Source organism: Myotis nattereri, assembly GCF_964212035.1.
Source record: "Myotis nattereri genome assembly, chromosome: 4".
NCBI classification, from domain to species: Eukaryota; Metazoa; Chordata; class Mammalia; order Chiroptera; family Vespertilionidae; genus Myotis; species Myotis nattereri.
In genome coordinates, this window is record NC_138079.1 from 42,629,923 (window position 1) to 42,644,396 (window position 14,474).

The 14,474-nt window shown below is 39.5% G+C and overlaps 1 protein-coding gene across 1 annotated transcript in view; it reads right to left on the reverse strand.

The window, feature by feature from the left end:
• Positions 1-14,474, reverse strand: part of DMGDH (dimethylglycine dehydrogenase) — a gene marked incomplete at its 5' end in the record, with an annotated part of 53,888 nt that overhangs the window by 38,814 nt on the left and 600 nt on the right. The window contains 5 exons of the mRNA XM_081090500.1: positions 55-303; positions 3,386-3,590; positions 6,208-6,372; positions 7,831-7,929; positions 13,551-13,725. Coding sequence (XP_080946626.1) covers positions 55-303; positions 3,386-3,590; positions 6,208-6,372; positions 7,831-7,929; positions 13,551-13,725 — 893 coding nt within the window. The remainder of the gene's footprint in view (positions 1-54; positions 304-3,385; positions 3,591-6,207; positions 6,373-7,830; positions 7,930-13,550; positions 13,726-14,474) is intronic.

A 14,474-nucleotide genomic window follows, 5' to 3' on the forward strand; every position in this document is an offset into this window, starting at 1 on the left:
GAAAGATAAAACATACATGCCTGCTATGCACACACTTCCATTTGCTACACGAACCTGAAGGGACTCCACTGGTGACCCATGAGTCCTGGACTTTCATTTTCTCCTGACTTTCATATGGACCAAACAAGAGCCCATCCCTTTCCTGCCGGAGGTAGTAAGAGCCTTCCAGGTCCCGGAGCACAGGGAGTTCTTTTTTCAAAGCTTTTACTTCAGGAATAGTCGAAGTAACAACATATTGATGCTGAACCGGAATGAGAGGATGTTCTAGTCCAACCATTTTACCAACTTCACGAGCCCAAAATCCTGAAATAAAAAGTCATTTTTAAATGTCACCACATCTGACACTGATCTAAGATGATGGATTTTAGACCCCTTTTAACTCTCAGCAGCGAAGGAATGGCCCAGAGGCCTCTCTCCCTGAGCCCGCTCCCAGGCATATCCGAGGGCTTGGAGTGCGGTCATCTTCTCAGTCCTACAAGGCACTGTGACTGAAGGCAGGGCCACAGATGACCTTCTAAAAAAAATGTGTCCACCAATACTGATGATTTTCCCACACAGCAGCCAGCCAGCTTCTTCCTGTTCCTCCCATGGACTGCATGTTGGGTCAGTGGCCTGGAGACCTACAGATCAGCAGGATTCAACCAAATCCTGTGGGTGCTCAAGGCCAGTGAACAGTCTGGTTCTCCCTCCAACTGCAATTATTTAAACATTTGCTCAACATTTATTTGGAGGAGAGGCTGCCAGCATGAAATAGTTAGAAGAATTCAGTACTCACGGCAAAGTCTAAAGAATGTCATAATGATCTTTTATTTGTCATTGAAAAATTGAATGGGGAAAGAGAAGACAAGACAATATTGTACATTGCCCAGGGTTTTGAAGATAATTCTGAAATCTAAGAAAACTCTATTCCTGAAAAAGTATTTTGCCCACAAGCAAAGGTGGGCAGAAAAAACACACAAAAAATATATATTTGAAGGAAAAAAATAAATAATCCAAATATATAAAAAGTACCAATGTTGATAAGAAAGACAGTAATGAGCTGACTGTATCTGCAGAACAGGGATGATCAGGCATGGAAGAGGCCCTGTGTGGATGTGACCAACATAAGACATCATAACCATGAATAAAGCCCTGCAGGTCAGTTCCCTCTGTTCCCCAGGCCCTCCATTCCCCAAACTGTGGATGCCTAAAATTCCACAAATACAGAATTGTTCTGTTACTTTAAAATTTGAAAGAGTATATACTTAGGGAGAGGTAAAATTAAGTTTTCTCTGTTATTTTAAAAGTCTAATTTGAATATGTTTGTAAAATCTTTCCTTTTCAAAGAAAGGGCAGGAAGGCACCAAGAATCCAGAGCAGGAGGGAAGAGGTACCACAGCCAAGGAGAGTGGGCTTATAAACGGTGGAGATTCCTTCCCACAAGCAATGTTTCTCACAGTGCACATGGGAGCTGTCCTATTGGTGGGAACAAATGCGATTTTTTTTTCCTTTGCAAAACATGGAACCAGATAATTTATGGATGAAAGGAGCCTTGATTATCCCCCCTCTCAACCCTCGGGGTGACTCCTCAGTTTACAGATGTGGACCTAAAGTGCAGAGAAGAAAACAGACCTGCCCAAGGTCACAAGGGGATGCCCCCACACCCTGGAATGATCCCATCTTACTGTTTTCCTTGCTACAGAAAGACTTTATTTAAAAAATCCAAGACTCCTTCACTTGTAGAAAGGTATTTTAGAATCTAAAATGCTAATAATGATTATTCGTCAGGGATCTGGTGCTGCCTTACCAACGAATCATTTGGGGGGCGGGGAAAAGGGCTCTATGCTCTTGTTTGTTTCATAATTTCGAGTAATCATTCAAATGATTAGGGGATTTTATTTAAGTTATTTATTTACGGGTTTCACTTTCTAAATTTGTATCCACTTTTATTTCTGCTTTTTTCAGAATCTAATAAGGATTTCTGAAGTCATTATCAAGTCCAGAGCTAAACATAGAATCATCAGTTATGAGTCAGTCTAGGAACCCAGATTCTGCACTTTTACATGCAAATGTTTACTTCTATTTAACCATCTAAATATCACTCTTGTGTTCTGTTGTTATATTTTGGGCTAACGGCCAAGTTGGTTACACTTGAATAATAGCCCCAGAAAGGGGTATCCATATGTAAACCAGAAATCTTACTTGTGGGCATTAAAGCTGTTATAGTCTTTAAATAATTTAGAAACTTAATTTATTTGTGCTGACAGGAATATGTAAATAATCAATGTCAGGATTTTGTAGAAAAATACAATAAAGTCACATATTCTAGTTACATGCATTAGAGAAGTTTTAAAATATAAAAAGTCCAAATATTTAGTTAGTAATTCAAAGCACTGCAATTTCCTCAATATATTTGTTCAATTAAAAACATAAATTGAATAAAATAAATTCTGTCCTATTCAAACATATTTATAATTTCTGAGTCTAGTTGTTGCTTGCTTATTAATGCACTTCATCATTAAAATAAAGTGGAAACATATGCTTAAATATCATATATTACTTGAAACCCCATGGAAAAGTCTACGCTTTTTATCCTATGGGGTGGTGTTTGTTGGCATTGTCCCCTCTACATGTCAATCAATTTAACCAAAATCTAGCCAGGATTACACTTCAACCCCTGCTAGATCGCCCATCCAACACGTGCAAAGGGAAGAGAGACAAATGCGGAGGAATCACCTAAAAAATATGCCATTATCAACTGAAAACCACTGAAGAGTCAATAAAAAATGAACTTTGGAAATAGCTTCCATTTTAAAAAAATTCAGTGACTGATATAAATGGAACTAAAATGAAGGGTACAGGTTTGTGGACAAGTTTCCTGGTTCTAGTGTCTATATTGGCACTGATGGTTTATACAGTGACATTCACTGACGCAGAGTATCAGGCAAAATTAGGCAATTCTTTTTGGCTGAACACTGGGCTTTAGTTGGCATGATCCAATCACATTTCTGAATCATCATGTCAGGAAAATTCTTAAGTAAAGTTTAAAAGGTTATGTCAGGATCATGAATGTGAATACTAGAATTTGATTATAAGTGTGAAGAAAGAGTGGACATAAGAAAGGAAAAAGGAGCATAATTTGGCGAAACATGACCTGGAGCAAAACAATGGAGCACGGAGAAGAATATCAAGTTTTGATAGGTAACCAAGGACAGAGTGGTAGCTCCACCGAGAGCACAGTGATGAAGGGAGGGCTTTGTAGCTTAGAAACAAACAAAATGTTTACCTTGGGAGCATCACAGTGTTTTAAAACAACATTCACAGTATAAACCATTACTTTATGGTATAATACCTTATTTATTTGCCACTTAAAGAACCTAATTTTTAAAAATGATATGACACTTACCTGCAGCATTCACAATTCTGTTTGCTCTCACAGATCCCTGTGGTGTTTCAACATCCCATGTTCCATCTGACCTGGGTTTCAGAGAAGTCACTGGTGCAGGATATTTTAAAAGGGCACCATATTTCCTAGCCCCAGCAGCCAGGGCCATCGTGAGAGAGTAAGGATCAATATGACCATCGCCAGGATTATACAATCCAGCTAAAATCTAAATCAATCATAAAAAAATCAATATTCAAATGAGTATGTACTCATTATTTGGTGTAACTATATCTGCCAGCAAATGTTTAAAAAATTGGATTTGAAAAATGCATTGAGGCACCAGATTCATCAGTCATTTTCCTGTATCACAGCTCAGACTTAGGCAGGACGTACACTGAGAGTTAAGTAGACAGGCTGAGAGAGCCTTGTAATTGTCTTCAATATCCATCCTCTCCTCCCCCCTCATAGAAATAAAAATGGTATGTTTATTTAGATACATGGTTGCTAAGAACAGTTTCCAATAGTTGGCAGCTATAAGCTCCAGTTGATAGATAAAACTATTGCTAAGTTCTGGTCAATGAAATGCAAATGAAAGTGTCATGTGGCAACTCCCATAAACCATTATAAAAAGACAACTGGCATTATGTCCTTTGTCTCTCCCTTCTTCTTTGCCCCGTCCTTCATCTCCCAGTCTGGAATGCAGACAGGATGGCTGGAGTTCTAGCTGCCACTTAGAATAAGAACAGAAGAATCACACCCTAGGAATGACAGAGCAATGATTTGGAAGATGGCTGGGTCCCTGAAGTCTTCATGGAAAACAGCTAGCATTCAAATTCAGACTAAGTAGAAGAGAAATAAACTTCTATCTTGTTTAAATATTATTGGCTTCTGTCATTTGTACTCAAATCTAATACTAACAGATCAAATATTTATATTTAATTATTTAATACTGTTAGTAAATTCACATGCTAAAAATATACCTGGTGTCAGAAAAATATAAACTTAATTCAGTCATTCAACAACTATTTCTTGAATACTACTTTGTGGTAGGGTTTGAGGCTAGTACTATGGGAGAAACAAAGAACAAAACTCAAGTGAAACAGGAGTGAATACGCTGAAGTGGTATATTTAGGTCTTAGCCATTCAACAAAAATCTATTGTGTACCAAATATGAGCCAGGAGATGTCAACTTTTTTGTCTGTGTCTGTTGAGATAAGCATCTGTTTTTGCCTTTTATTCTATTAATGCAGTGCTACATTGATCGATTTTCAGATGTTAAACCAACCCTGTATTCTTGGAATAAATTCCACTTGGTCATGCTGCATAATCCTTTTTATATGTTGCTGAATTAAGTTTGCTAGTATTTTGTTGAGAACTTTTGCATCAATATTCGTAAGGGATACTGATATGTCTTCCCTTGTGATATCTTTGTCTAGTTTTCATGTCACAGCAACACTGGCCTCATAGATGAGTTGGGAAGGGTTCAATTCTCTTTTATTTTGGGAAGAGTTTGTGAAGACTTCGTATTGATTCTTCTTTAAATGTCTGGTAGAATTCACCAGTGAAGCCCCTTGGGCCTGGGTATTTCTCTGTGGGAAGTTTTTGATGACTAATCCAATCTCCTGTTATAAGTTTAGAGCAAGAGACTCTCAATTTTAATGGAATTCATATTACTGTAACCTTTCAAATGTCACATTGGTGTTTTATAATGGGCATATCATCACAGTGATCCTATATCTATTTAATTTGGCATCCTGCCCCAGAGATGGAGAATACTCTTCTGACATGTCTCCATATGCAATGCCCTTGAGAAAAATCTGATGGTGAGAACTTCCAGCAAAGTATTCCAAGATTAACATATACATAGATATAAGCACATCCTCTCTAGGAGCAATGATGGAATTTCAATGTAGACAATGCAATGCCACACCAGTCTGCCATCACAGTGGCATCACACAACACTATAGACAAGGGAGTGCCAACAGCCTGTAAAGACTCACAAGGGCAAACAACCCCAGCACCCAGATCAATGATACAAACCCTCTGGTATCAGAGATGCTGCAGGAGTCACCAGGGAGAAACATAACCCTCTGCTTCCCTCAACAGTCCTACCCGGTACCTTTAGGTAGTATGTACAAAGGAGTCAGAGAGTTGGGTTCAAATCTCTGCTCAGCTGTTTCCAGCTGGATGAGCTTACCAGGGGTGGGCAAACTTTTTGACTTGAGGGCCACAATGGGTTCTTAAACTGGACCGGAGGGCCAGAACAAAAGCATGGATGGAGTGTTTGTGTGAACTAATATAAATTCAAAGTAAACATCATTACATAAAAGGGTACGGTCTTTTTTATTTTTAGTTTTATTCATTTCAAACGGGCCGATCCGGCCAGCGGGCCGTAGTTTGCCCACGGCTGAGCTAGGGGATATTTGTGTAGCAACATAGTAGTACTTCTACACTTGATTTTGTAAAAAATTTTAATAACACAATCTTTCCTGGGATGATATACTTAACATCCCAGGTTACTGTTTTATTTATAGTTCTCAAACAGAATATTTATGTAAGGAAATCCCCAGATCTGAGGGACACAGTAATAGAAAGGTATCGAATATGTTTCCTCAGTTGTCATAGGTGGAAAACTAAAACAATTTTTCATTACCTTTTCATATTTCATTTGGCATACACAGTAGCTCAGCTTGTAATTTACCCAAATTCCAGTATTAATCATATGATTTTGTCATTTAAACTGTATGTACAAAGTTTTTCTATTTTTAATTAACAACTTCAAATAACTTTTTCTAATCTTAATTCCAGTCAATAAATAGTGAAAATGCCCTTAGGATAAATACCTTGTTCATGTTGAGTAAAGGGAACATCTCTTGAATTTTCTCAGGTTCAATAATATACTGTTCTGTTGCATGCCAGCCAGTCCGAGTCATTTGATATTTAAATTCATCTACCCTTACAGGAGTTGTAGCAATTCTGATACTACCTGGCTGATGGAATCCCACCACCTGTTATAATAATCCCAATAAACACACATCAGTAAATCCTTATTTGGCACTGAAACATGATTCTTCTTCAGTACAATGAAAATGCAAATATACAACAAAAGAGATTTACTATCCAGTGAAAGAGATAACTACATAAACATATTTGGATCTTACAAAGAGACATTCATTCATCAACTATTTACTAAATGCCTACTCTGCGCCAGGCACTATATACTAAGTCCCAGAGATGCTGTTATGAACAAGAGAGGCAAAGACCCTGCTTGTATAGAGCTTACAGGTGAAGCAGAGAGCTAATTGCATAATACAATAACATAAGATAATGTTAATGTACAGAGTGAAAGAAAATTATGTGGAAAAGAGAAAAACAAAGGATTTGAGGCAGGAATATGAAGAATCAGAAGGCTGCAGTGATGAGATTGTGGCTTGAAACAAACCTTCATTTGACATTTAATCGAAGTCCTTCAGTTGGCCAAGCACTCAGCTTGGCCCCGGGGTTACAGAGATAAATGATGCAATCTTTGCCCTCAGGTTGCTCATACTCTGTAGGGAAGACCAAACAGTAAAGCAACAACCACCATAGAGAGATGAGTGTTATAAGAGAGGTATACACCAATATTCTTAGAACCAAGTGCCGTGTCCTCAGCTCGGCCTGACTGGTGGGTGGGCAAAGTCAAGGCCAGCTTCTCAAAGGGGATGACCCCCAGAAAAGATGGAGGGTAAGTGCTGAAATGGGAGCCAGAGGAATGTTGTTTCAGGCAGAGAGCCCAGCACATTCCAGAACTGTAAGTAATTAAGAAGAGCTGAAGCATCTGAGCATAGCAAAGAGCAGCAAGAGCAAATGCTGGAAAGGCAGGCAGGGCTCAGCCGTGCAGGTCCTCCTCCTTTGTCCATTGTCCTGTAGACCATGCGGAGCCATTTGATGGCTTTGGGCAAGGGAAATGGCATGAGGATTTTAAGTAGACTTCAGTCTTAGCCTATGGATATTCGAAGCCTGCCAGTTTATTTTGAGAATGCTAATAACTATGAGAAGAAATAAAAATAAAAGTGAGGGGCTTTTAGTGAAGTACTTTTCAAAGCCATGTCACAGTATGCCATGCACCGTTGTCAGATCCTTTGTCATCCAGTGGCTGAAAGGCTATAATTTCTTAGTTTCTGGATATAGTAACTGACTAAAGATATTTCTGAAAGCTGCTGCTTTGTATTCTTCCTTCATTAAAAAAAGCGAGAAGAGTGGGTAATTACATGGGTAATATACTTCAAGAATTCAAACTGATTGGAGAGCAAACTTCAGAGGCTCTTACCTTAAACTCTTATCAGATTTCTCTACCACATTAAACATTTCACATACCCTTGATGCCACTACACACAGCGGCACACGATGATGTCAAAATCCTTCAGAGAGCTTACATATTTCTAAGACACTCACTTAAAAGTCAATTTCAAGTTAAACGCATTTACCTGTCCGGTTTCTTCTTCCAATTTCTCATAAAGTTTGATGCTATCATAGTGTATTTTCTTCAAGTTTATTCCAGGATGAAAGTAAGTTGTTAAACCTGCCTTAAAAGTGAAGAGGAAAGGACATACTGAAAAAAAATTAACATTCTGAAAATGTTGATAGCTTATCTGTTAAGCAGGAACTTATTGCTGGCAAGAAACGGAGCAGCACCAGCCAGCCCCTTGGGATGAGAACACATCAGCTGCAGTTGAGCAAGTCCAGAGCATAAGGCTTGTTACACAGCTGTAAGAACAGTTTGAACAGTAATGTCAGAGCCAGCCGATAAACATATATATTAAGTCCCTAAAAGTTATCAGGAAAAGGGTTGTTTGAAGATTCAGAAATGGGATGATTTGGTAGGAAGTTCAGGAACATATGCCATGAAGCAGAATATGGGGGGATGTATACAACGTGAACTCAAACCAGCAAATCATGGGTGTTCCCTTAAGGGGAAGGACTATAGACTAACAGAGTTTTCCTTTACCCAATCCCCACCATTCCCTTGAATGCAGCAGCCCTCCTGTTTCCTTTGAAATGTCCACAGTTTAAGAATTGGAATGTTCCTGGAAATTATAGCCTAGTGATTTGGTGAACAGACTTTTGTCATTGCTTTACTTGTCTGGTGAGCACATAGATTGTATCCCACAAATATTTGTTGAATAAATACTAAGTAATAACTCTCAGGAAAAAAATATCTAAATGTTAGCATGCCAAAAACCCTTTTATCAACTCAGATGCAATGTAGTATCCAGATAAAGAATCCCAAGCAATTATATGAAGCAAGTTCTTTTGGTTAAGTGTCTAGGGCCCCAAATTGCAGCTAATGTTACCCGGAAAGTTCATCAAATAAAATCTGTTTAGGAGTATTTATAAGGTTCTTCTATGGTAGTGGTGGACAATTGGTTCTCCGGAACTCAAAAACACCCCATTTAAAGGTTCGTCAATCCTTTCTTATGGACCAGAATCCTTGGGCTTCTATCAAGTACTTGTTCAAGCATTTGGACATATGCACAGCTACTTTTTGTTTGTTTGTTGTTAATCCTCACCTGAGGATATTTTTTTCCCACTGATTTTTAGAGATAATGGAAGGGGCGGGGGGAGTAGGGAGAGAGAAACATTAATATGAGAGAGACACATCAACTGGGCCTCTCAACCAGGGCTGGGGATCAAACTCACAACAGATCAAACGTACCTCTTGACTGAGAATTGGACCTGTGACCCTTTGGCTCATGGGGCGATGCTCTAACTACTGAGCCAAACTAGCCAGGTCATACACAGCTACTTTTTTGGGGAAAATCCTGGCCCAGCTTATAAGTTCTCTCATAGTATAGCCCCATTACGATGGAACTAAAAGTTGGGCTCCTTAACTTTCAGTCAAACACTCTACTTTCCTTTTACAGTGGTTCTCAACCTTCTGGCCCTTTAAATACAGTTCCTCATGTTGTGACCCAACCATAAAATTATTTTCGTTGCTACTTCATAACTGTAATGTTGCTACTGTTATGAATCATAATGTAAATATCTGATATGCAGGATGGTCTTAAGCGACCCCTGTGAAAGAGTCGTTCGACTGCCAAAGGGGTCGCGACCCACAGGTTGAGAACTGCTGCCTTAGAAGAAAATAAGAATTTGTGAATTCTTATGATATAAATAAATAAATAAATAGGAAACCTCTTCTTTATAGTAGACTAACAATAATGAATTAATGAAAAGAATGATGCAGTTAGAAAAATCATCAATTGAGCTAGTGATGCAATCCTATCCATCTCTTTAACCCCCTTTCATGAGCCTTAACAGCCTCAAAAAGCCCACTGACCTATCTCAAGCCATCCTATATCCCAGAGGCTCCAAATCTTTTATCTATGTACTCACACCCAATTAAAAGTTTGAGCATACCCTATAAAATGTGTTCATTTCCTGATTTTCATGTGATGGTATAAATATGTGTCATTAAATTAACAGAGATCATAAAACACAGAAAAACAACTAGAAATGAATTAAATATTTAAATAATTATTTTGTTCGTTGTGTAGAAAAGCTTTGGAATATTAAGTTTATATATTGGCAAGGGCTATGTGATTAATATACTTTATTACTAAAAATATATATTGGGTTAACCTTGGTAACACAGCACTGTGAAGACCTACATCTAGGTTTGTTGTATTTTGAGAATGGTTTGAATGGCTGTGATAGCTGGGGAAGCTACCTGTCACTGATAACGAGATCTCATGGGAGAAGTGCACTCTCTTGTCTGAACTCTCTGCATCTTGACACCACTTCCTCCATCCCTATCACACCGACATAAGGTTTCCATTGAAGCGTGACTATTAATGTTTCATGTTCTCTTGTTCATCAGTTGTTGTTATAAGCTAATTGGAAGGAATTGCATTTTTATATTTTTAAATAAATGGGTACAAATACCACTGAAACTCTTCATTTGAAAACATTTTAGATGGGTTAAAAAATGTAACTTTTGCATATATGAAAGTTTTTGTAGGTGGTACATATCATTTTGGCCAGAAAAATATAATAATAATGTCAACATTTCTAAACATCCCATTTCAACATTTTCTCTTCCCAACAGGACTGTTTTGGGGGGGAAAAGGCAGAAAAGATAGACTATGTCTTGTGTCCTGTGTCTATTTTTTAGGATACTGTCTTTTTGTAAAAGAAAAACTTTAAGTTTCACAGTCCTTTTAATTATTACAATGATACCAACAAATCTACATATAGTACAGCACTCTCAAGGTTAATCCCTCCCTTTTTCATCACCCATTATTTTACTTAAAGCCCTGGTTCTATAAAATGAATCACTAAGGTGATGTCCTACAACACCTGATCTGCAATGTGTCATGACAGACTGAAGACCCAAGAACAAGTGAGGACACTACCGTTGTAAAGTTCCCACCTCTCTCTGACTCAGTCCCTTGGAATAATACCCAACACATCACCCACATCAAAGGTAAGGGCTAGTTAGAAACACTAGGGAAGCTTAATTTCTTTCTTACATTTTTAGTTGAAAATAAATAGGAAGTTCTAATATTGTCTTTCTACACACCACATGGATCATCTTTCATCTTTAGTCCTCAGCCCTCCAAACCACCCACTTTCTTACCATCCCCAGGGGCAGCCTCTCCTGGGAACCCCAGGCTCCAAAACTGCTTCTCATTCAATCCTCTCCCCTACCCCCACCCTCCAAGAACTGCTCCACATTAGTAGGAGAGTCAGGTGCTGACAAAGCAGTCTCATTGAAATGCAGCAAACCCTCAGGATTTTGGGATTTGTGGCTTCATTTTGAATACTCACATGGCAAGCTGTGCCTTCCTGCCTAAGCACCGATTCCTACACTCCCAGACAAGTTTAACCTGAGCACATGTTATACTTCAATGAGCCTGCCTTTTTTTTTTGTATTCTACCCCTTTAACTGGCTCCCTAACCTTCCACATTCTCATATCTGCTGCAAGTATTTCTGTGTTAAAAATTCCTAATACATGGGGTTTCTTTCATGTTACTCCTCCGAGGGAGGCCTCCTTGACTTGCAAAACTGCATAGACTCGGGTTCCCAGGGCAACCCTCTGTTCTTTCCCTTCATTTCTCTGGGGGCCAAGTGCCTGGCTTCTGCTGCCTGACTCCATCTTGAGCCACATGCATGAATCCAATGTTGTAAACCATTGCATAATACTTTGTTCACAAACCAGGACCATGCCTTCCCCACCCACTCTGGTATCTCTTTGCTTAAGGGAAATTGTTTTGCACAGTTAACATTTAACTAGAAACTAGCATATTAAAAACTTGGCCCACTTCTCTTAAAAGAACTTAGGTTAAGGGTATGTTGCCTTCTCTTTTTTTAATTCTTGGGATGTCTAAGAAGTAAAATTGCAGGGAATTCAGTTATCTATTCTCTAATGCAGCCCACATGAAATCAATCAAATATAAATGAGCAAATAAGTAATTAAAATATTAATAATATTTAACAAGCTGAAAGTGTTAAAGGGTGTAAGCCTCTCACTTAGGATATTTCCACGTGCCTAAATTTCCCTCTGCCTACATGCTCTTGCCTGGACAGCCTCCCAACCCACTCACTTCTACTTTGTCCCTACTCTTTAAAATAGCCTCCTGACTCTTCCTCCTCCACCATTCTTTATCCCTTTACCCTCTTCTTCATGACACTGATTACTCCCAAGCGCTGCTTGTGTGTTTTCTGTCTGCCCTACGCAAGTGTGGCTCACAGGGGCAGGGACTTTGTTTTGTTCACTGCTGTGTCCTCCCCTAAAAGCACCGGCTCGACACATAGGCTCTTAGAAAATATTTGTTGGAAGAGTGACTGAATGTCTAGCAAGGAGAAGTTATAGGAGGGCTATAGGAGAAACATGGGCTTTCTTTTCCATGATAGTAAAAAGCCCATATAGAAAGTCTAGTGCAGGGAGGGGAGAAGAGCCAGGAGTGTTGGTGGCTTCCTGGACCCATTTCCAGGTAGGAAGAAGCATGCTGAGGGGGAACTGGCAAAACAAAATACAGTGTGCCTGTGAAGGTTCTGAAATTACACTCAGGAGGACTAGGCGCCTTGGTCTCTCTCCCAGACTGAGGGGAGAGAAGGAGAGGAAAGAGAAGATGGGTTTGCTAGGATTTTTCTAGGGGCCTCCATCCAACCACGTGGTCAGACTCTGTGGCCACTAGACTCTGGGGCCAACGGGGTTGAAATCTGGCTGCACTCTCCTCCACAGTCAATTAGAGGCAGGCAGCCATTTCAGTGCTCAACCTCCAGCCCACACCTTGAGCAGGTCTGGATGAAAACCCTAAAAGCAGGGTTTTCTCTTGTCTCAACAGAAGAAAGCAAATGACAGAAAGGAAAGCTAAGGACTGAAAGTTGAGCTAACACTGCTTAACTCTTCTTTCAAAAGAAAGCTGTACTGACAGTCATAAAAACGTCCCCTCTCTCCCATTCTTAGCTGACTGCAGAAATAACCGGTTTGACAGCGTGAAAGCAGTGTCAATCACCTCATTCGCCTGAGCAGCTTCCCAGTTTAGTCCAGTTACTTTATAGCACTGGAACAATTATGCATGTACCATCAAATACGTGGGACTGACTTGGCGGCACGCATTATTTAACAGAAAAGCTGTTCTCAGTCCTCCTCGTTAAGTCTTCATGTAGTCAACCTATTCTCTCACAACACAAAATTAAAATAACACGTAAGTCAATGAAAAGGACCACGACAGCCAGGTGAGGGGAATGTCGTTGAAGGTCTCTGCCACATTCAGGATCACCCAGCTGCTGTTCTTTGATACAAAGGATACCATTTACTAAACACTTTACATTTGTTGAATAACTTTACACATATTAACGCAATCTTCATCACAATCCTAGCAGGTAAGTACTATTAATAATCCCATTTTACACATCCAAGTGCCTTACTCATCCCAGGAAATGGGAACTTAAGTAATTTGCCATCAGTCACTTGGGTAGAAAATGGCAGAGCTAGGATGTGAATCCAGAAGCCGTATGTTGCAGATAAAGACAGCATCAATGCTGACCACCACTTGGAAGTGTGCCAACCCAAATGCAACACCGTTGAAAGGGAACTCACTCTAACGAGGCAGCAGCGGGGTGTTGTGAATGGGAAGGAAACCCATTGCCCTAGTGCACAACTCAGTGAACATGACAGTTGCGAGGCGCTTTCCTTACTGCGTGCCAGGTAGATCCAGCAGTGAGCTCCGATTTCTCCAGGAGGACCACGTCCTTCATCCCTGCTTTGGCTAGGTGATAAGCCAGACTCACACCAACACAGCCACCTCCAATGATCACTGTCTCTGCTCTGTCTTTCCATCTTGTTTCTGCAGGTAATGGTGGGTTGTCCTTTCTGGAAGAAAATTAAAAAGAAGATAGATCTGCTAGGCCAGTGATGGCGAACCTATGACACGCGTGTCAGAGGTGACACGTGAACTCATTTTTTTGGTTGATTTTTCTTCGTTAAATGGCATTTAAATATATAAAATAAATATCAAAAATATAAGTCTTTGTTTTACTATGGTTGCAAATATCAAAAAATTTCTATATGTGACATGGCACCAGAGTTAAGTTAGGGTTTTTCAAAATGCTGACATGCCGAGCTCAAAAGGTTCGCCATCACTGTCCTAGGCTATGGTAGCAACAGTTTTTTGTTGTTGGTTTTTTGTTTTGTTTTGTTTTGTTTTTAAGGCATCTAAAAATCTAACTTAGGCCCTAGCTGGTTTGGCTCAGTTGATAGAGCATCAGCCTGCGGACTGAAAGGTCCCAGGTTCAGTTCCGGCCAAGGGCACATGCTCAGGTTGCGGGCTTGATCCCCAGTCGGGGGCATACAGGAGGCAGCTGATCAATGATTCTCTCTCATCATTGATGTTTCTATCTCTCTCTCCCTCTCCCTTCCTCTCTGAAATAAAAAAGATATGTGTGTTTTTTTTAAAAAAAAAATCTAACTTAGGCAACCTGGTTGTGTAATTCTGGTTCATTGTAGATAATTAATATAGCTAAAGAATTGAACAGGTGAATTCTTTTTTTCAGAGGATCTAGAGAGAATAATTTTTCTCATTCTATTTCAAGGACATACTTATAATCATTTTATCCCATGAA